We start from the raw sequence: 21,782 nt of genomic DNA, 5'->3' as shown, positions 1-21,782 counted from the left end.
TATTCACCGCCATATTCACCGCCATATTCACCGCCATATTCACCTCCATAATCACAACCATCATTGGACTCCTTGAACAGATCCAACGATGACAACTTTCTTTTCCTTTTCTCATACTCTTCAGATAGGTGGCTGTACTTCCTTTTCCTTAAAACACTTTTGTCCTTCCGACTTACGTCCCCCGAATAGAAACTATTTTTGAACTTTTGCTGATTTTTGTAATTTATGCTACCCTCGTAGTTGGCACTGTCAGCATAGTTGTTGTTACCACTGCCCATATCCATAACGATACCGACGCTGCTGCTGCAGGTGCTGCTCTCTTCATTTTTCTTCTTGTTACATTTTAATACGCTTATTTTGTTCCAGTCTATGTTGTTCTTTAGGAAAATTTTTTCATTTTCACTGTACGAGCTGCTGTTCAAATTTTCATCGAGATAGGAAAATGCAGTTCTCATTTTGTAATTCGTGGTCATCCTTTACCTCTAATTTTGGTCACTTCTGCTATGTTATCTTTTTTTTTTTTTTCTTGTATATATTATATGTTGATAACGCAATGATTAAGGGGTGGGGCCCTTTGGTATTACACGTTTGCAAGATTTTCCCTCCCCTTTTTTGTTCATATATAAAAAAAGGAAAAACGTTGCAAATTCTGTTTGGCCACCACCCGCATGTAGCATTAATCCTTTCCACTGTTGGCTCCTTTTCGAGAAAAGGAATGGCAATTTTTTGTACGATGATTTCTCGGGATTTTTTCCCGAAATACTTTTATATGAGGTGCCAATTTTTTATTCTTTAGTCCAACTGTACTTTGGCTACCTTTTCCAAAAAAATTTGTATCATTCGTATTTTTCTGGTCACGCGTACTTCGCGTGGTCGACAAAAAATGAGGGAGAAAAAAAAAATACACGCAGTAATTATCCGATTTCGCTAAATGGGTCCGTATGATTTTTTTTTTATGCTGAGAAGGGAGAATTTATTCACTGTTGGCCGAGATGCGACATTTGGCAAACACGTTCGTATGCCTACTAGTGCGTACATGTATTTCCTGCGCATTCGAATGTATGCTAGTTCACATATACGCGCGTGCATACGATCTGGGCAATTAACATTATACGGTCTCGCCTGTGTCGTTCGCAGGGGTAATCATCATATATGTACCATACACAACAGCACTTCTCCAGTGATTTCTTCTGTTTTTTTTTTTTGAAAAAAAAAAAAGTTTGCGTCTGCCTCTCCTCTTGTGCCACACTCTGGCTGGTTTCCCTTCTTACGGTCATTAATTCGACACGTTAAAAGGTATGACCATTACGCGAAAAGGAGGGTGGCCCCAAACCGTTAAAACAGCATACACACATATGCGTACAGATATATATAATATTAACAAGCTGCTACGGCACTCAAGGAAATAATCACGTGAGCCTACTCAGCAGTGAACTCAGAGGAAAGGATTAAAGGAAAGGAGGGAAAATGATTCATGTAGTTACATGTGTACGGGAATACATGGGTGTATGAATGCGTGTCACTCCCTCGCGCATACATTAGTGTTAGTTTCCACGCGCGTTCATTGCATGCATATACGCCCACTGCGAAAGGGGGAAAGTCGCTTCTGCAACTGAGGCAAGGCAAACGTAAAGTCTGTCATGCAAATCACTCGGGAAACAAATTCAAAAATGCTCACAATGATGTGTACACGAAAATGTGATACAATCAAACGGTGAACAAATGAACAACTTTTAGCAGCTTAACAGCCTCGCAGATTAGCGGTTCAAAAATGGAACAGTTGCTTTTGCTTGATGTACATCGCACGTTTGGAATACATGACACATTTTATTGTTCCGTATGCGGGAGCATCAGGCAGATTTTCTTTTTCATTTAAATTTTTTTTCACGTAATTTTTTTTTGCTTAAAGAATGTTCTCCTGCGTTACCATCTTTTTTCGTCCTCCTTGTTTCGCAATCAGAAAGGGAAGAAGTAAATGATATTAAGTAAAAAAATAAAGTGAAATGAAGTGAGATGGGGACAATGTGAAGTAAAATAAAATGAAGTGATATAAAGTAAAATAAAGCGAAACAGAATAAAGTCAAACGGACTGGTAAGGTTCATTCTGGTAGTTTCAATTTCACAGAGAATGAACTATGCCACAGGTAACAGTTCACCTCAAGGCACCACATTAAAATGGCAAAAAAAAAAATGTTCGAAAAAAAGATAAAAAAACGAAAGAAAAGGAAAGAAAAGAAAAACGGGGAAAAGGCAACCTGTAGTACCCTGTTTTTTCAACATAGAGTTAAACGATTTGTCGCGACATGCATTTGCTACGCGTACGTAAAAAAGTATTGCAAGGAATGATGCATCCTTCGCATACGTGTAGGATGTTGAATGCTAACACATTTCGATAAACAGAAAAGGAACCTCTGCGCTGTTGAGGTATCGCAATCGCGCTGAACAAAAGCAAGTGAGAGGGGAAATAAAAATGGGAAAATTAGAAAAAAAAAAAAATCCTCTTTAGTGAAACATTTCTCCAATTTAGAGAATGCTAAAACCTCCATACTGTCGCGCGGTCGGAGCGCTGCCCTTACATATTGAAACCATCGTGTGCCACTGCGTCGAAAACAAATTACACCGACAATTTGGATACGGGTGACGACGGCTTCTGCGTCAGTTAAAATGGAAAAATGGCACAACCCTATGGTCTGCGTCAAGTGGTCCTCTTCCCACATGTATGTATCGCCTTCATGTGCCTACACCATTTATGCATACACCTATTATGAGGCGCGCGTATAAATGTGCATTTTCGAACCTTCGGAGGAACTATAACCTAGGAGCCGACCGCGTTTTTACGAAGCAGCCGCGTTTTCTTCGTCATTTTAGGTGTCATTCGTTAGGACGTAGTTCTGCCCTTATGGTATCGTTTCACCAGCGATCTTTTCCTGATGCCACTTTGCCCCCCTACGCATTATTAACTAACTTTTAATTATTAAAAAAGGGGGTAACTATCCTGACGTACGGAAAGAAGTAGCACATATCAAATGCACACAATGTATGCCTATTTGCGTAGTATGCACATGGACTCCCTACCCGTATGTCACATTTACACATCAGTCAATATTGCCATGTGAGGAGGTTCCCAAGAAATATATTTTTGGTACCTTTTAAAAAAAAACCTTTTTTGGGGGGCGCCTCTCCCGATTACAACACGTATGTCGCAAGGATAACCGGTTCGACTTGGAGGTCCCAGAAGCCACTTCCCTTTTGCCATTTGAAAATTTCATCATAATCTCAAATTAAAACTATTATCATAACTACTGTTTGGGGAAAAAAAAAAAAATCAACAGCGCTAGAAGTATCAGAGGGGAATAAAAAAAAAAAATATATCCCCGTGACGAAATCACTGTGCTGGAAAAGTACATGCGTATCATGAATACGCACATTTATTTTTCCGCTTTTCCGTTTTAGTTTCTCCCTCCTAATTTTTAACTCATATAAACAAATTCGTGGACTTTTTAAAATATACACAAGTCACTTTTCACTTTTGTTAAGAGTTGCGAATATGAATGAACGCATCAACTGCGAATAGTTGACATTTTTTTTTTTTTTTTTCCCCCCTTTTGGCAATCTTTACCCCCATGACTAATTTGCTCACACATCCCGTTTAATCTCCAACATTTTGCTATTTTAAAAGAAAGATAAAATTAAATCATATCATACCACATCGAGTGAGAATCCCCCGTTTTATGGTAAACCAATTTGTGCCTCTTTACATGTCCGGATGCATACTACCTTGCCTGTCGAATCCCCAGAATGGCCGTTTGTTCCTTAATAAAAACCACGCACACGTGAAAGGGAAGCAGAGTTACACATCATCGTAACGAACGCAGATGCGCTATGGCGGCGGTAATGTAAGCACCAGTGACAGAGGCCCATCGGAAGCACTAAAACATTGGAAGTTTCGAATCCAACTCGCAAGTGTGTAGCATTAGACAACCACTCAGAACAGAACTAAGTGATACATTTGTATTTAAACCCACATCCTTTTACATGGAATTTAAAGAAAGCTAAAACAAATTAAAGTAAACATAAAAATATCTCCAGAAGGATGCACACCGGCCCTATTTGTGCGGGTCCCTTTTTACAATAGCTACCCTTTTGAAGAGGCAACCCAAATGTGCAGCTGATAATATGGCTAGTGGCACCACCATGTCTAAGCAACGCTATGTGTGTCTCTTTATATTCCCCCATACAATTGATAACACGCCGCTGTCTTTGGTCCTCCCAAGGGGCATATTTTAGCAGATACAAATTGGCTGCATTATTTTCACCAATGAGAGGAATGATTCGATGTTTCTTCGAGATATTTGACCCATTCAAAAGGGAATACATATGCATGTTTGTATGCTGACCCGTTGTGGCGACCTCCCCAAGTGGGAACTACTTCAAACAGTTTCTCTGGTGTGAATGTTACTTTGAATTTGGCATAGATATGACAAAGTGTACCCCTCAGGAAGGACTTATCCCCAAGTTTTTTCTCCTTAGTTTTTCCCCATTTTTTCCCCCTTTCTTTTCTCCTTTTTTCCCCCCCTTTTTTGTGCGCATCTCTTAAACGTCCTTTTTAAGCCACTTTCCTTTTTTTGGAGTTCCTAACTTCGGTTGCTAACGGATAATCCCCACTGGGGGAGGCACACCGGAGTGTCACAAGAAAGAGCCCCTTTCTTTTCCAATCGAGTGGTTTACCATCCCGGATAGTAAAGCAGCCAAATATAGGTAGAGCAGAGTCCGAGAGGACACAGCCACGTGCGCACCAGCGGTTACAATAATTACACCACACAGAAAAGCGTAATAAACCGCCAAAATGACAATCGAGTTTGTGGTAAACCTCGAAAATCACAAGAGAAGAATTTGGAGCATCTGCTGGAGCCCTGATGGAATTTTCCTCGCCTCCGTAGGAGCAGACAAATATATAACCATATGGATTAAAACAAATAAAGACAAAATAAAAAAGACAAATGAAAGCACTAAAGTTTCGAAGAAATTTAAAATGTTTGCAGCAGGAACACACAAATCAGGCAACATAGAATTTGATATATATGACATTATAGAAACTAATCACGATAAGTCGCTGCGACACATTGAATTTTCTCGAGACGGAAGCTTCTTTGTTGTTGCGTCGTTTGATTCCAAGTGTTCCATTTATAAAAAAAATAATAATGACAAATGGGTTTTTTACAAATCTTTGGAGGGGCACGAAAAGGAGGTAAAGTGTGCCTCAATTCACCCCACCAACAAGTACATAGTAACCTGCGGAAGGGACAAAAGCATATGGATACACGCCAAGACGGATGAGGTGAGACATAAGGACGACGACCAGGGTGAAAGCACGGCAAACGGGGGCGAAGAGCACCCAAAAGGGGCGCACAATGAGGAACAGGTAAAAAAGGATTCACAAAATGCTGCGCAGACAGATGCACAATGTGTCGACCTGGGAGAAATTCACACGAACGCCGAGCCCCCAAAAGCCAATAACCATTTCGACGTCGACTTCGACTTCAATTTTGACGCATACCTAACGGCGCATTCCGAAGACATAAAGTTCGTCGCTTGGTGCCCTCTCAGCGAAAACACATTCATTTCGCTTTCGTATGATAACTCTTTAAAAATTTGGAGTAAACAGATAAGCGAATGGAGTTGCGTACAGACCCTCAATGAACACACATCTGTGGTGTGGTGTGTTGCCTTCAATTTTGATGGTTCTGAATTCGCTACCTGCTCAGATGACAAATCCATAAGAATATGGAAGAGTGAAAAAAAGGTTTGGTACAATAAACACAAGTACCCTTTTCTCTACCAGAATATAGTAAAGGACGCAAGGAAATCATCAAATGAAAGTTCCTTCTGCTCCCTTATAAATAAGTCAAACGCCACAATAGGGGATAGTGCCACTGGTTTGAGAAAGCTACTCGCGAATGATAGCCGCGGGGATAGTAACCATAACAGTAAGAACGGTTCAAAGGAGAAAGGGTCCAATGATCGAAATTTTCTCGATAAAACAAGAAAACTGTTTCGAAAAATAAGAGAACCGATGATCCAAGGGAGGGGTGAGAAAACCTCCGGCGGTCCATCCAATTTCGCCACATTAAATTATTCAAAGGGGGACAAGGAGGTGCAGGCGGCCTTGAAGGTAGTCGTGCAGAATAATTTCGCCCCACTCTATTTCCATCATGGCCTTTTCAAATTTGTTTACAAGTATGTAGAAGTGGAGGGGGGAGAGGAAGGGCTGTGTACACAGGGGGAGGCTTCCCCTGAGAAGAGAGAGGAACAAGGAGGCGACCCAGAAAAGGAATCCACAAACGGGGCACACCCCATCGCGAATAGCGAACCGAAAAACGAACAGACAAAGGAACCAAAAAACGAACAGAAAAACGACGAGTGCATGTCCAAGGTGTCCAAAGATGGCGTCGATCAACCAAATACACAAGGCGCAGATATGTCGGACAAAAACCAGGAGAACGACGTGGAAAAATTGAGCAACGGGGAAAAGACCTACAAACAGTGTGGACTCACCACCACGCAAGACGAACAACAAACGATTAACCCAGTTTCAGAAAACAACATCTCCTCTATGAACATAATTCCAGATCTCAGTGACAAAGATAAAGATTTAAAAAATATATCGTTCGATGACTGGAAAATAAAACACGTGATAGAAGGATACCACAAGAGAAGCATTAGCTACCTGGACTGGAATTCTTACGAGGATTTAATTGCAGCGTCTTCCTTTGACAACTCTTTGAAAATATTTCAGAAGAATCTGGACACGTGGAATTTGATAGAGAATATCGAAAATGCTCATTTGAGTGACGTCAATTGTGTTGTGTGGTGCCCGCAGAAGTATCAGGACTATTTTTTACTGGCAACCGCCGGCGATGACTGCGTCATTAACATATGGAAGTACACGAAGGGGTAAAGCAGAGAGAAGTAACCTCGATTGGGGGCTCACCGCGGATGAGAAGTGCAACCTGAACGAGGGGCACACCCCCCATCTTATCGTGTTCCCGCTGTGGTTCCTTCTAACCTGAAGAGATGACATTTTTTCAACCCACTTTAAGCCAACTTTGCGCCCTCTTGGTAGCCTTCTTTAAGCTCCTCGCCCCATTTTTATACCACTTCCCTGGCAGCCGTTTCGCGTCTCCCTCTTTCGCTTTTTTTTTTCTCCCCCCATTTGGGAACCAACACGGGATAGCATTCGGTCAGTACCCTGTCACCATAACACGCACCCTTGTAGGCAGACGTGCAGGAACGCGAAGGCCCTTATATCTGTGTATGTGTTAATATGTGTGTTTGTACGTACGTAGTACCTACATATCGGCAGAAATGCCCCGTGCCGAAGGAAACTTGTACGGGCCAACTTCCCAATTGCGCTACTTAGCACACCTATTTTTATGTCCAGTGAGTATGTCAAAGTTTTCCTTCTTTTTTTTTTGTCACGTGAAATGTGGTCATTACTTCGAACAGCCCTGTGATTTGTGACCAGGTTTTTTACCCCTCATACGAACACATTAAAGTTTTTAATTCCGATGGGTTTTCCCGTTTTTATGTCACTTTGATGGGTGTTCCATGGCGATTCAAATAAAGGTAGCATGGTCAAATGTGTAGCGCGGGGGGCGTAACCCAGTAGCGTGACTTTCTCTGAAATGGGAAGGTGTAAATATAGAGCTGTTGCCTTCTCCCCCCATTCGCTTTAACATTTGTAAAAAGGCTTCGCAGTTTGGGAGTGTCCCTCTGACAATCAATCTCATCGGCGAAGGTATGAATGGTCCATTCATGCAGGTTTGTGTCCCCCCACAGGTAATTTTGTTACACCCTCAAACATTTTTCTCCTGTGTCTCTTCACCCCCTTGAGAAGAAGCGGAGAGAAAATGGAATGGCTTCCCTACAATGTGCAATGTTTCCCCAGGTTATATATATTTTTTTTTTTATATGACTTTTACGATCAGCAACATGCACATGATGTTGCCAATTGCAGGTGTCTACAGAAATTGGCAGTGATATTCGCTTACAATTTAATCACAAAATGGACGTTCCAAAAGGGTTTAATTATCATCGTAACAAAATGACGCTGGATAGGAGGCGCTCTCGTAGTTACTCATGCGTCTGAGGTGTACAGATTTTCTGAGCGTCCACAGTGGGCTTCGTATGGGGTGTATTTTCCCTGATTCAAACCCTTGCGAGTGTTTTTTTGCGAGAACAAAGGAAATGAAGAACTGCATGTAATGTTCACGCAAAGGAGGAAATAAAAAAAAAAAAAAAACGAGAGGAACAATGGGAGAGAGCCCAATGATGCGACCCCTCCTCTGCCGCTCGAGTGTGGCGAGTCCTCATGTGCACACATTCTCCGCCGCGTCAATTCCGCATTTTACTTCTTCCTTCTTGCTGCTTTTTTTTTTCACAGGGAAAAAACCAGGATGGAATATGCGGCATGCTTAACAGCGCAAACAATTCAAATTGCGAGCGCGCTCGCGAAAATCAAAAGCGAAAGCATTGTCTCACGCCTTCTACATTTTGCGACGTAAGACAATTCGTGTCCATGTTGATATCAATGTTGATGTCCATGTTGATGTCCATGTTGATGTCCATTTTGCTGTTCATGTTGATGTCCATGTTGATGACTATGTTGATGTCCATGTTGATGACTATGTTGATGTCCATGTTCATCCCCATGCTTATGTCCACGCCCATGCTCACGTTTTAGTTTTTTTTCTTCCTTTCTTAAATAACGGAATGGACGAACCAACAGCGCAACTGCTTGTGTACGTGAATGCAAGAAAGCGGAAATAGCAAAGCGGCGAAGGCAAGTGTAGACAAATAAAGGGGAAGCGAAACGAGGGCAACTGGAACGGATGCAAACAACCCCAGTGTCACAACAAATCCCTCGTACATGTAAAAAAAAAAAAAAAAAAAAGAAACACCTGGCACAGGTTTCTTTTTATGGTCCTCCAAGATGGAAACAGAGATGGACAAGGAAGGTAACGAACATGAGCAAAAGAAAAAAATGCCCTCTCATGATGATCCTTTTTGTAGAGGTAACATGACAAGGGGGCGAATGGGCAAAAGGGAGAGACAAATATGGACACGTGCACATCGCCCCCCCAAGAAACACACACACACATAATAATAGTAAGAAGAAAAAGAATAATAATCAGCTATGTCTACTCACGTGCTTATATTTGCCTCTCCCCTTTTGCAGACAATCCCGGGAAAGACCTGCAGGCGCTGTTAAAAAGATACAAATCGGAAAAGGAGTTCAGCAGATCGTTCGATGCGTCCGAACGGGGCGAAACGAAATACAGCGAAGAGGAGAGGCATACAGATTCCCTACTTCATGGATACTCATTTAACATAAAAAAAAAAAGTCCTGTTCAAAATGGGAAAAACTATTTATGGTTAAAGATGAAGGACAAGGCGAGACGGCGATCCGAGTCGGAGTACCACAGGTGTGTTCGCAGAAACGATTCAAAACTTACTTGCTTCGTGAAAATGTACATGGAATATTTTTCTGACCTGAAGAGGAGAAGCTACAAAACGAGTTCGTATGGGAACGGCTCCAGCACTAGGAGCGGTTTTGGCAACCGTCCTAGCACGATGAGAAGTAACCCCAACTTTACTGCTCCTATGAAGAAAGGGCGATCCAATGAGGGTAATTTCAAGTTCCATTGTGAAGAGTCTTTATCAATGGGGCAATTACTTGGGGGATCATTTCTGCACAAAGTGGTAGATTTGTTTGCAAGTCCATTTCGCTCTCTCCAGGAAAGGACCCCCCCCAACAATAGCAACCATAGCAGCTGGAACCAAGTAACCCCTCTCCTGATCTTCACAAACGGCCCCTCTGAAGAGGCATTCATGGAGAAATTTTACGCATCCCTTCCCTTCAAAATGATTGTATACTCAACGTTAATGATTTTAACCTCGTTGGTTAACTTTTTTATTTTGCACTACGGTGTGTTCAGTTTTGAGCATACTTCGGGGAAAGCGGCAATGTACCTGAACGTGTGTAAGTTACTCTTAGACATTTTTTATTTCTCCTTTTTTGTCATTTATATCTTCCTGTTCAGTTCGAATTGCATAGAGAGAGTTTCCCTTTATTCGTACAATTCGTCTTACGTGTTTGCATCACTTCGACTTTTATGTAACCTTGTTCTGTTGCACGTACTTCCTCCATCTGTGACGATAAACGGCGGGGACTCTACAGATGTTCTCGATTTTAATACACCCCAATGTCAGAAGGAGGAGCAGTCAGGTCTATCCAGCATCCATGCCATAGTGATTTTCATGAGTTGTACATACCTTTGCGTAATGTGCTGCTTGAAAAATTACATCATCCTTTACCATTTTGCGTTAAGCTTTAAATTTTGCCTTTTTTGCATCCTATGTGTGTTTACTCTCTGTGTGTACTCCTACGGTTACCTCGATTTTGCCTACAACGATGTGGTCGTCTTGTTTTTCTTCTCCCTGTGCGTGCTTCTGCTCTCTCTGTGCTATGACTATCGCTTTGAGAGGAGGAGCAGGGCTGCCTTTATAGGGAAGCACGAAGGTGACGAAAACGCGCATGAGGGGAAAAACACAAGCGAGGGTGAAAACATAGAGGAGGCGAAAAATACAGACGAGGCGATAAACACAGACGAGGCCAAAAATACAGATGAGGAAAAAATCACAGACGAGGGGGAAAACACGGACTACGAAGAAAATGCCAACGAGGCATACCGAAGGAAGAAGCCACGGCACTACATGACCAAGTACTTCTCCATCGACAACACCACGCCCACGTCCCCCGTTGAAGACATTTTGAACAATCTGAAGTTTTTGCTGGACCATATGAAGAAGCTGGAGGAAGACGCCAGCGAAAAAAAATTATCAGAAATAGGAAAAATGAAAGAAAAAATAAAAACGTGTCAAAGTATCTTGAGGACGCAAAATTTAAATGAAGTCCAAATATGCAAATATCGAAAATTTGAGAGAGTTTACAACATGTGGTGTGTGGATAAAATCGAAAATAATTATTGCGAAAAAAATGATGAATGTAAATCGTACTTATCTCAAAGTCTTAACAAAAAATCTTTTAATTCATTTCCAAACATTCACTCCTTGTTATCGTCCAAATTTCAAGAACACCGCAACTATTCCTTCGAATGGAAGGCCGACATTGAGCACTTGTACAAGCGCAATGTATTCGTTTCCATTGGATATAAGCTGCTGTATCCGCTCGGTGTCTTGGAGGCCAGCTTCGACAAGGAGAAGCTGAAGAACTTCCTGCTGAAGATGTACTCTCTGTACAATGAGGTGCCCTATCACAACAGCTTGCACGCCGCGCAGGTGAGTCGCTCGCGCATACACACATATACGCGTACCTACCTGCATGCATACCTACCTACATAGCTACCTGCATGCATACCTACATACGTACACACCTGCACGCACATCATTGCACACGAGAGAACACCTTTTTCAAACACCTTCGCATCCCCCCACGTGCACCCCTCCCCCCTCAGGTCGCGCACTTCAGCAAGAGCATGCTGTTCCTCCTGGACATCAACCACAAGATACCAGCCATCGACGAATTCTGCTTGCACGTTTCCTCCCTGTGCCACGACGTGGGCCACCCGGGGCTGAACAACTACTTTTTAATAAACTCGGAAAATAATTTAGCGCTAACATACAATGACAACAGTGTGCTCGAAAACTATCACTGCTCCCTCGTTTTCAAAACATTGAAGGAAAAAAATTGTAATATTTTCGAAAATTATCCATACAACATTTTTACCACTTGCAAAAAAAATATCATTAGGGCTATCCTCTCAACAGACATGAAAAACCATTTCGAGTACATCTCCAACTTTCGCACATCCAAAGAATTTATCGATTTAGACATTTTAACAATTGAACAGATATGGCAAATTTTCTCCCTCATTTTGAAGGCAGCAGATATTGGGCATGCAACTCTCGATTGGAACAAACATTACGAATGGACAATAAAAATTAATGAGGAGTTCTACCTACAGGGCTTGCTAGAAAAATCGTTAAATATGCCCAACAGCTTCTTGTGTGATATAAATTCTACTGATAAATTAGCCACCTCGCAGATTGGCTTCCTGAAACATTTGTGCATTCCTCTCTTCAGTGAGTTGAATTCCATCTCGAGAAATGATGAAGTTTACAATCACTGCATTTGCTCCATTGAGAATAATATAGAACAGTGGGAGAAGAACAAAAATAATCAGAAGAGTCTGGGGCTACACGAGAAGTACAGAGATGAAAATTTAATTGGCAGAATTAAGCTGCTAAAATTTGTCTGAGCGGGGGCGCGCCGCTGTCAAGCCGTCTAGCCGTCACGTCGCTGCATTGCCGCGTTGCTATATCGCCACTTTGTCACTTTGTTACATCGTCACTTTGTCACTTTGTTACATTGTCACTTTGTCACTTTGTTACTCTGCCACTTGGTTACTCCGCCATTTGGTCATTTTACTTTATTTTTTTTGTTTGCTGAAACGAATCGGCCGATTTCCTACATCCCAGTGACTTCTTCCCGTTGACAAATTGTTTTCCATCTTGGAGGATCCTTTTTTAAAATTTATCCGCTCCGCTTCACTTGTAAGGAGCCACCATTTCTGTAGAGAACGTCGCCCTATGTGTGGACGTCCAGGGGGACAACCTCCCAAATCCGCATATCTCATTGTGCACAGAATAAACGTGCATACATCTCGCGAGTCAAAAAAGAAAAATGGTCTACCACTCGGAATGAGTACTATACTTTGGTTTATTCCCACACGTCAGAAGTGGTGGCAATTGTTGGTCTCCGGGTGGGGGGGGAAACCAAGCTGGTATGTTCTCTTCAACGCTGGTGTTTCCTTTTTGTGTTTTTTTTTTTTTTTTTTACTCCCCTATGCTTATCGGAGAGGAAACTTCTGCCCACATTTAATGGCCATTCGAAATGAAAATATTAGAAGCAAAAAATAGCTCGCCATTTTGTTAAAAAAAAAATTGCTCCATTTTAAGCGTAAAGGTGGGGGAAACACTACGAGAAGTTGCATTTGTGACTGTGTGTGTGGGGGGAAACGCATAAGGAGAATTCATCAGCTCGTAACCATACAGACATACTCACCACAAAGACAAGAATGCATTGGTTAGCCTCCCTTCTCCTATGCGCACACGTTTCCACCTATGTGTGCAGACGTGTCCACTTAAAGGTAAGTGGCTTTATCCCTGTTCACAATTCGAGACTGTGGAAAAGGAAAAGGATAAATGTAAAAAACAACTTCTGCACAGATAAAAGTTGCAAAAAAAAAACACTGCCCCATTATGTTGGGAAGGAAATAATTATTGGCACTCGCGACTCCCCATTAGCAATAAAACAATCGGAGAAAGTGCAGACAAAACTTGAAGCATATTTTAAAAAAGTTAACAAAAATGTGAAAGTCATTTTGAGGCCTATGAAAACAATGGGGGATAATCTCTTGGATAAAAAGGTTGATCTGTTTGGGGGGAAAGGAATTTTCACCAAGGAGTTGGATGAGCAGTTAGTAAAAAAGAATGTCCACATTTGCGTGCATTCTTTGAAGGACGTTCCGATGGAATTGCCAGAACAGGTGCAGCTGTCCTGCTTCCTAAAAAGGGACACAATAAATGACGCCTTCCTATCGGTAAAGTATGCTACCCTTGAAGATATGAACAAACTGAAGACGGCAAATAAAGTGGAGGAGGAAAGTTATCAGGCCAAGGGGGCGAGCCAAAAAATGACTAACCAAGATGTGAAGAGAGACAACTACGAAGGAGATCATTACGGGAATTTCATACCAACCATTGGGACGTCCTCCTTGAGAAGGTCCAGCCAAATTAAATACATATATAAAAACGTAACAGTAAAGAATGTGCGGGGAAACATTAACACAAGAATTGCTAAACTGTGTAATGGGCATTATGACGCGATAATCATTGCAAAGTGTGGACTGGAAAGATTAGCAACCAAAAAGGCGATTAGAAATATAATTGGGAGAAAAAATAAAGTGCCCCCTCAAAAGTTCCTAATTAATCACAACAACACGGAGATCAATTTGAGCCTTTTACACATTCAGCAAATAAACAGGAAAACTATTTATCCCGCTTTGTGCCAGGGAATTATCGCTGTGTCATCCCACAAAAATGATGCGGACATTTCTGATATACTGAAAAATATAAACGATGAGAAGGCGCAAATTATGGCAAATGTAGAGAGAGGCTTTTTGTATCAAATCGAAGGGAACTGCATGATGCCCATTGGGGGGTATGCAGAAATTGTAAATGGGGAAATTGTCTTCAATGCGGTAATTAATGATATCCATGGGAGGGAGAAATATTACGTTCGCGAAGCTGGCACGGTGCAAAATTGCAATCAAATTGCAGTAATTGCTGCCAAAAAAATGAAGGAAAAAATCGGGACGCACAGGTTTAACGAAATCAGGGAAGAGGCAGCCCAATACTATACGTAAACATTCTATGTGGACATGAAATAATATCAAATATCTCTCAACTGAACGCTTTCTTTCCATTTGAGGGGTCCCCCTCCGGTGGGCCAGCACAAGGCCCGCTAAGACACATGGCCCATTTAATTTGCAATTGCAATTATTCAGGAGCGCATCTGTCCATTTGTGCTTACCATCCGATACGTGGCAGGGGATGCAACTGGGAATACAGACGGGGGAATAAAAACGAGGGAACTTCATCTTGTTTGCCTAAAGTGGCGCCCCAAGTAGCTATCCAAATTGGGGGCACTCCTTCGCGCACGCTTAAATGTTTTGCGCCCCTTACGCTTTGCAAATTGTGTATAACTTTCTTTCTTTTTTTATTTTTTTTGGCCCCATAAAGCTTTGTAAGACCGCCTTTTGCATTCCTCCAGTAGCAACATTTATTAGTAGAAATGTGCGGCGCGTGCCTGGGCACCGGTCACAGTTTGGCTAAACCGTTACTTGGGACGTATGTAAATATACCTATACCTACCTCTCTAAACATACCTGTGGAGCAGGTGTAACATCCCAAGGAGGGAGAAAGGCCATTGTTCTTTATGACAAGATATTTCTGCCTTGTGGAAAAATGTCACATGGGAGGGCGGTCTCCACGTAGTGCACGCAGCGAATGAACCGAATTGCGCCCGAGCAAACATGTTCATATGAGTAGGTGAATAAAAATGAGACCACAGCGCGCTATCTCGGGAGGGCCCCACAAAACGTAGGTAAATAATTAACCTCCTTATTTCCTGTACCTTTTTTCCCCCGCTAGAAAAAAGTGATTCATTTTGAACTGTGGGAAAAACTGGGCCACTTCTTAGTGCTTGACAGTTGCATGTAAATATGGAAAGGAAAAAAAAAAGAAGGCATAACTTCAGGAAACGCATCGCCCCTTTTGTAAACATAAAGGGGACATGTATTTTCTCTAGCCGTCTGCCTTAATTTTCACCCCAATTACGACTACCCCATTTGTGATCCCCCATTTTCCCCTCTTTTTTGACATTTTCATTTCAAAACATGAGTTAAGGTAACAACTTTGCACGCCAACCTCGAAGTAAACTACAATCGTACGAAAGAGTCCTCTTGTGAGGACAACTTTTTTTGTCTAGATGGGAATGAGCACAATGGAGAATGACAAAAGAGCCACCCAGGTCAAGGTTAATTTTCCTACATGGTCATGTGCATCAATGTGAATTGAAAAAATGATTATATGTGAAAGAGAGAAAAATAGCAATCAACATGTTCACATTTTTTACCTTATGTATATACCCCCTTCATTTTTTTTTTTTTTTTTTTTTTTTTTTTTTGCCACACGTTTAACCAGATCGACCTGAAGGAGCAGCAGTGGAGAATATTCGAATACAACATGAGCAAATGGATGATCGAAAATAAGTACATTTTGGATAAGGAAGAGAAGAAGAAGTTTTACAAGTGTGCAAATTATAGCATAGGAAGTGGGATTATAAATGCGTCTTTAGTGTACTGTCTTTGCAAAAGGAACAAGAAATTTTTCACACCCATGTCCAGATTTTTTTTAACCTTTTCCTTCGGCATGTACACCTCCATGATCGTGAACAAAATTTTCAGGAGGAAGGCCTACATGGAGGTAAGTCGCACAGCATCGCTCCATTTACACAGGCGGGTGCAGATTCACACACATGGTCATCTGAGCCCACCCACTTCAATGATTATTGTGCATCTCTTTGATGCCACGATAACCTTTTCACCCTTCTTCACATAAAAGATCCTGACGGAGAATACCACCATGACCGATAAGGTGAGAGAAGTAATGAACGACATCTTGAATGTCAAAGACGATGTTGGAAAAGCGCCCTCAACCGGAAGTGCCAACAAGTTGGACAGTACGAGCACGTCGAATGTCTATTCCAAGGGCCTGTATGATGACGGACAGGCACAGATACATGTGAATCCCCCGTCCAAGGACAATGTAAGTTCTCTCGCGCTATAAGTAGCCCCATGAGCATGAACAAGCGTAATTGTGTCCACCATTTTGTATATACACAGCGCGCGAAAAATGCCTTTTCCCCCCTGCAGGGAAATGTCGCCTTTATTCAGGATCTGTAAGTCAGAAAAAAAACAAAAAACGCACTCTTATGCATGTATCTTTGTACCCACGTGCGTCCGAAGAAGACGCACAACCGCTCTGCTAATATTTTGCTTTCACCACCCTCCCAGAAATGAAAAAATTCTGAATGAACAGATGAGTGACGACTTCGAAAGGTACAATTCGCGACGGACACGAGACCCCCGTCTTTTGCACTCCCGTTTACGGCTCCACCCCCACCCCACCCCCAGACGTGTGTGTGCAATTTACACATCTTGGGACCCCTAAAAAAATCTTCTTTGTAGATGCAAAGATTTGTCAGTTTGCACGGATGAAAATTTAAAACGAATGATAAAAATATTAGAAAAAAATTCTTGAAAGAATGTCTGTTGCTCCGACATGTACGTGAATGTATGTATGTACATGTGTTCATATACGTGTGTGTGTACACATGTGCCTGTATAGCTGCGTTACAGCCACGCTGGGCACGAAGCACGGCCATACCATCTCGTGTATTTAAATAAGCGCGCGGTTGATAAAAAGAGCAGCTTCGTTCCCTGTGAGGGATACCCCTGCACGCAGCTTCGAAGAATTCCCATCTCGTTGTACACACTAGGCACAAAAACACATTCGTTGCGCCTTTTTATTCTTCCTAGGCAAAATTCCTACATTTTGAAGGAGCCCGGCGAAGGTGCGAAAAAAAAAAAAAAAAAAAAAGTGACGTGTGTCGCAAAACGTGGCGGTAAAGGGGCACCCGCACCACGTCCGAGCGAGCCATGCAAATTTCTGCAACGTACACAGACACGTATGCGCATGTATCCTCTTTTTCCCCTTCCCCGCAGGCAAATATGTCAGCTGGGACGACATACGACGAATGAACAAGTGAAAAACACGGATAGGCCACATCAGACAATGAAACGAAGTCAAAACATGTGCTTAAATTTGTCAATAAATACATCGTAGTGAAAATTTCTGCTGTCATTGTTAAATTTGGACACGTATGGAAAATAATTCCCGTCCGAATAAAACGACAGGATATAATTGTAAAATTTAATGGCTTGATTTTTTGTAATTACGTTATTCACGATGTTTAATTTTGTTAAAATAATTTCCTTACTTTTCAATTCGTCAAAAAAATGCAACGTTACATATGGCGTTGAATTTGCCCTCAATTTATTGTATTCTTCCAGAGCTGTTATGAATAACAACTTGTGGTCAATAAATTGCGAATAAAAATTTGTGTAGCCATTTTGGTTCCTTTGTGGAATAATGAAATGGGAATTATTTTTGCAATTATTTTTAATCTGTTCATATTTGCCTATGTTTATATGATCTACTACGACGTATTTGTCATTTTGGTACCTTTCCTTCCATATGTGTATGATTTTTTGCTTATCTTCCCTTTCCAATAGAGGCAATTTTACAATATTTTTTAACTCCCTCGAGCTGGGGAGGGAAAAATAAAACCGTTTCCTACCTCCACACATCAGCATGTTGTTTAGTTTCCTTCGTTCTTCCCTCTGTGCGCGCTTCGTGACTGCAGCGGGGATGTTACTCATACACAATGGAGCGGCGCTCCTAAACTTCACACTCTCATTTTTCCACCCCGCGTGATCAAAACGCATCATAATGCAATCGCAAAATGTTGGATCTTCCCAAACGAGTCATAGCCCATCGTCCGTTCACTAGCAGCAACGGGGATATATGTCACTTTTACGTTTTCTCTGCGTAAACGGAGTTCTTATTTCTTTTTTTTTCTTTTTTATTCTCTGTTACATGTGGACGTGGCTCCATCCGGTATGAATAATTTAAAAGAGTTTACGTGCTGTACGTACATATAATGCTTTACCCAGAGGGGTTGCAAAAATGGCGTGCCAATTGATACTCGAAGGGGGGCCAACTATCGCATAGGAGCGCATAACATAATAACGCGCGATGCGCCACTGGCATAGGCCACTTTTGAAGGGTTATAGAATATTCTATACAAATATAATGCACAGAAATAGAAGGCGCAGCAAAATAGGAGGAATTTTTTCCTGCGAACGGGAAAAAATTGGCGTAGGAATTAGCCAGGGTGAAAAATTGAAAAGCTTTGGGGAAGACGAGCCCCACGGAAAAAAAAAAAAAATATACACATAAGAATAAGTACTACGAGCGTTAACTAGCACGCACAAAGGGAGCGCACCGTTTTTGTAAACGTTTGGAATTAAAAGAGAGCTAATTAATTTGTGAGGTCCACATATGGTGCGTAGCAGAAGGAAAGAGAGGCAGGGATGAAACAAACGCAGCACGCACATATGTGTGGGGTAAGCCAAAAGAGGTATTTATAAAAGCGAGAAGCTATTTGTGTGGAGGCGCGATGCAGACACACTGTTAGGCTCAGGGGTGACCGTGGGCACAGCTATGCGTCAGAAGGAGCTCTGACTGAGTATCTCACGCAAAATGTCGCAGGGGTTCTCGAGAACCCTGGCTCGCAAATCAAACTGCACCATCGAGCCATCATTAAGCACACCGATGTAGTCAACGAAATTGAGCAGATCCAATCGGTGAGTAAAAATGATTGACGTTTTCCCCTTCATATATTTCAGCAGCGCTTCGTTAATTATGTTCTCCGATACTTTGTCTAGCGAAGATGTGGGTTCATCCAAAATGAGGATTTTATTTTGCTTAAATAAATTCTGAGCAAGGTAAATTCTCTGTTTTTGTCCTCCGGACAAGGAAGATCCATCCACCCCGACATTCACATCATCGTAATGAGCATATTTACTTAAAAAGTCATGAATAGAAAAATTTTTATACGTCTCTTTCAACATATCTGGAGTAATTTTTTTTAAATTCTCTTGCACGTTTTCTATTTCCTTGGTGACAAAGGATTGTATTTCGTCCAAATCGTCTATCGTGACTACCTGCGATTGGAAGGTACTTTCAGACGCCATGTTGAGCATTACTGATTTGGTACCTCTACACAAATTTATGTTTTTTTTTTTTTTTTTGGGACACCTTCGGGAAAGTTTCTCTTCCTCTAAGAGCACCAGTTGCTCATTCAGCATCTGTTCATATGCCTTCAGGGGGTACAGCAAGTTGTCCTTGACAGACGTATTGAAGAGAAAAGGGTTTTGCGTGATTACTCCTTGGATGTATCTTAACGCTGAGGAGTTGATTTTCTGAATCTCGAAATTTCCTATCAGGATGTTTCCCGAATTGGGGATGTGTCTTTTGGAGAGCAGATTCAGGATGGTGGTTTTTCCGCTGCCACTTTTTCCTACAATGGCAACTGATTTGTTGTGAGGCAGGAAGAAGGAGACTTTTTTCAGGACGTAATTCTTCTCATCCATGCTTTGGTTTCCCCCGCGGTATGTGCGGTTCGCACCGGTCGTGGTGCTCGTGCTGTCGGTGGCGCTAGTGCCTGTGCTTCCTCGAGTATCACTACTTCGGCTAGTATGAGTACTTCCGTTAGTGCCACTACTTCGATTGCTCCCTGCACTGGGGATACGTGAAACGGAGTCCCTCGAAGCGCCGGACTTGCCGTGCGGAAGGATCTCCTCATCCGCGCCGTACGAAAAAGAAACGTTGTCAAACTTGATGGAGTAATCCTCATTTTTGAGAAAAAGAATTGTGTCCTTAGACCAGTGCTCCTTGAACTCACTCTTGGGAAGGTTAATAATTTGAAGTACCTTTGAGCACGAGCCAATGCACTTCTGGAGATCGCCTATGGATTGCATAACCCCCTGTATGCCACTACCACAAAGTAGGGAATACATAATTAGGGAAAATAAATCTCCCGTATTTATGTACTTATTGGCAATTAAATAATTCCCATAATAAATCAGATGGAGTACAAAAAGGGAAATGATACTAATGAAGAGGAAGTGGTTTCCAGCTTTGACCAGTGAATACTTCGTTCCTGATTTGTACACTTCATTTAAATAATTGGTAAATTCTTTTTTTTCGAAAGATTCTCCATTTAGCAATCTCACGTTAGCAATGTTGTGTATTTTTTCGGACGCGAAATCGATGCAGTTACTTAACTTCTCTTGCTTGCAAATGCTGATCTGTTTGACAATTTTTCCATAAGTGGTACCGATTAGCAGAGAAGTCGAGACGGGGAGTAAAAAGGACTGAAATAATTTAGTTGGAGATATATGCAAAGCAAATATTCCTCCGACAATTGCTGCAATGAGATTTCGAATTCCAAAGGAAAGAGTAATCAGTACCCTCGAAGAAACTTCAATGTCGTTAGATAATCTGTTTATTAGCTCTCCTGTTTTCTGCTTTTCAAAAAAAGACAATTTCTGATTGAGTATATTTTCAAACAAGTCCTTTCTTAACCGTCTCGTAATTTTTTCAACAGATGTTTCGATAAAATATATGCGAAAAAAGCTGAAGGTAGAAATCCCTATAATGAGAAATATCGTTTTGTACACCTCGTCCATTACATACTTCAAGGATTCCTCCTTCCCTCCGTACATGTTAATTATTTTGCTTATACACATGGGGAAGAACATTTGTCCCACGGATGAGATTAGCAAGCAGAAGAATGCCACTGCTAGGTAATTCCTTTCCTTCTTCAAAATTTTGTAAATATCCTTTATGGACACACCTCCGTCTGCATGTGTTTTTAGGTGCTTTTCAAATGAATCCTTCAAGCTTTTCCGTATGTTGAAAAAGGTTTGTTGTGTTTTGCTCAAGTTCCTTTTGGGTTCCTCCTTCCCTTGGTCATTTTCGACATTCGCTTCATTCTCTCCTCCCCAGGTAGTTTTTCCGCCATTATGACTCTCACTTGAGAACAAGCGCAGCCTCCACCCGCTGCACTTCCTGGCCATGCGCATTATCCACTCTGGACTGCTCATTTGGGATATCTTCGGTGCGTTGCTCCTCTGGTTTTTCTGCACGTGATGCGTACTCACGCGGTATGGAATTTTGTGTAGGAAGAGAAAGTCTCGGGTGTTCGACAGGTTGGACAGGTTCGTCAAGTTTGGCACGTTTAGAGCGTTTCTCACCTTTGGAGTACTTCTCACGCTGCTGATGTTGTCCACAGTGTTTATACTTTTCACGCTTCTCTTGTTTCCCCCATCATCCACGTGCGCGACGCCTCGGCCTCTGGGAAAACCGAAAATTCTCACATGGCCGCAGAGGGGGTCGCGGCAATTAACCATCAGCTGGTAGTTTACGATGCACTGCTTCAGCAACAT

At 41.8% G+C, this 21,782-nt stretch overlaps 8 protein-coding genes across 8 annotated transcripts in view; 4 read left to right on the top strand and 4 right to left on the bottom strand.

Moving 5' to 3' along the window:
- Window positions 1-473, bottom strand: part of C922_03178 (hypothetical protein) — a gene marked incomplete at both ends in the record, with an annotated part of 5,456 nt that extends 4,983 nt beyond the window's left edge. The window contains one exon of the mRNA XM_008818770.1: window positions 8-473. Within this exon, the coding sequence (XP_008816992.1) occupies window positions 8-473 (466 nt within the window). The remainder of the gene's footprint in view (window positions 1-7) is intronic.
- A 4,373-nt stretch (window positions 474-4,846) lies between these two features.
- C922_03177 (hypothetical protein) lies at window positions 4,847-6,958 on the top strand (the record flags this gene model as incomplete). Its single annotated transcript, XM_008818769.1, has 1 exon — window positions 4,847-6,958. The coding sequence occupies one exon, from the start codon at window positions 4,847-4,849 to the stop codon at window positions 6,956-6,958; it is 2,112 nt and encodes a 703-aa protein (XP_008816991.1).
- A 1,179-nt stretch (window positions 6,959-8,137) lies between these two features.
- On the bottom strand, window positions 8,138-8,730 carry C922_03176 (hypothetical protein; the record flags this gene model as incomplete). Its single annotated transcript, XM_008818768.1, has 2 exons — window positions 8,138-8,215; window positions 8,542-8,730. 2 exons carry the CDS (start codon window positions 8,728-8,730, stop codon window positions 8,138-8,140), a joined length of 267 nt encoding a protein of 88 aa, XP_008816990.1.
- A 262-nt stretch (window positions 8,731-8,992) lies between these two features.
- On the top strand, window positions 8,993-12,341 carry C922_03175 (3',5'-cyclic-nucleotide phosphodiesterase; the record flags this gene model as incomplete). The annotated part of the gene is made up of 3 exons (XM_008818767.1): window positions 8,993-9,074; window positions 9,239-11,361; window positions 11,538-12,341. 3 exons carry the CDS (start codon window positions 8,993-8,995, stop codon window positions 12,339-12,341), a joined length of 3,009 nt encoding a protein of 1,002 aa, XP_008816989.1.
- Window positions 12,342-13,160: 819 nt separating this feature from the next.
- On the top strand, window positions 13,161-14,510 carry C922_03174 (hydroxymethylbilane synthase; the record flags this gene model as incomplete). The annotated part of the gene is made up of 1 exon (XM_008818766.1): window positions 13,161-14,510. The coding sequence occupies one exon, from the start codon at window positions 13,161-13,163 to the stop codon at window positions 14,508-14,510; it is 1,350 nt and encodes a 449-aa protein (XP_008816988.1).
- A 1,139-nt stretch (window positions 14,511-15,649) lies between these two features.
- Window positions 15,650-16,494, top strand: C922_03173 (hydroxymethylbilane synthase; the record flags this gene model as incomplete). Its single annotated transcript, XM_008818765.1, has 3 exons — window positions 15,650-15,682; window positions 15,850-16,131; window positions 16,270-16,494. The coding sequence occupies 3 exons, from the start codon at window positions 15,650-15,652 to the stop codon at window positions 16,492-16,494; spliced, it is 540 nt and encodes a 179-aa protein (XP_008816987.1).
- Window positions 16,495-17,513: 1,019 nt separating this feature from the next.
- On the bottom strand, window positions 17,514-18,218 carry C922_03172 (ATP synthase mitochondrial F1 complex assembly factor 1; the record flags this gene model as incomplete). Its single annotated transcript, XM_008818764.1, has 1 exon — window positions 17,514-18,218. One exon carries the CDS (start codon window positions 18,216-18,218, stop codon window positions 17,514-17,516), a length of 705 nt encoding a protein of 234 aa, XP_008816986.1.
- Window positions 18,219-18,998: 780 nt separating this feature from the next.
- Window positions 18,999-21,782, bottom strand: C922_03171 (ATP-binding cassette, subfamily B (MDR/TAP), member 10; the record flags this gene model as incomplete). Its single annotated transcript, XM_008818763.1, has 1 exon — window positions 18,999-21,782. The coding sequence occupies one exon, from the start codon at window positions 21,780-21,782 to the stop codon at window positions 18,999-19,001; it is 2,784 nt and encodes a 927-aa protein (XP_008816985.1).

The sequence above is a fragment of the Plasmodium inui genome, assembly GCF_000524495.1.
Source record: "Plasmodium inui San Antonio 1 unplaced genomic scaffold supercont1.12, whole genome shotgun sequence".
Lineage (NCBI taxonomy): Eukaryota > Apicomplexa > Aconoidasida > Haemosporida > Plasmodiidae > Plasmodium > Plasmodium inui.
The sequence above is the reverse complement of the archived record's forward strand: the minus strand, read 5'-3'. Positions and strand labels throughout refer to the sequence as shown.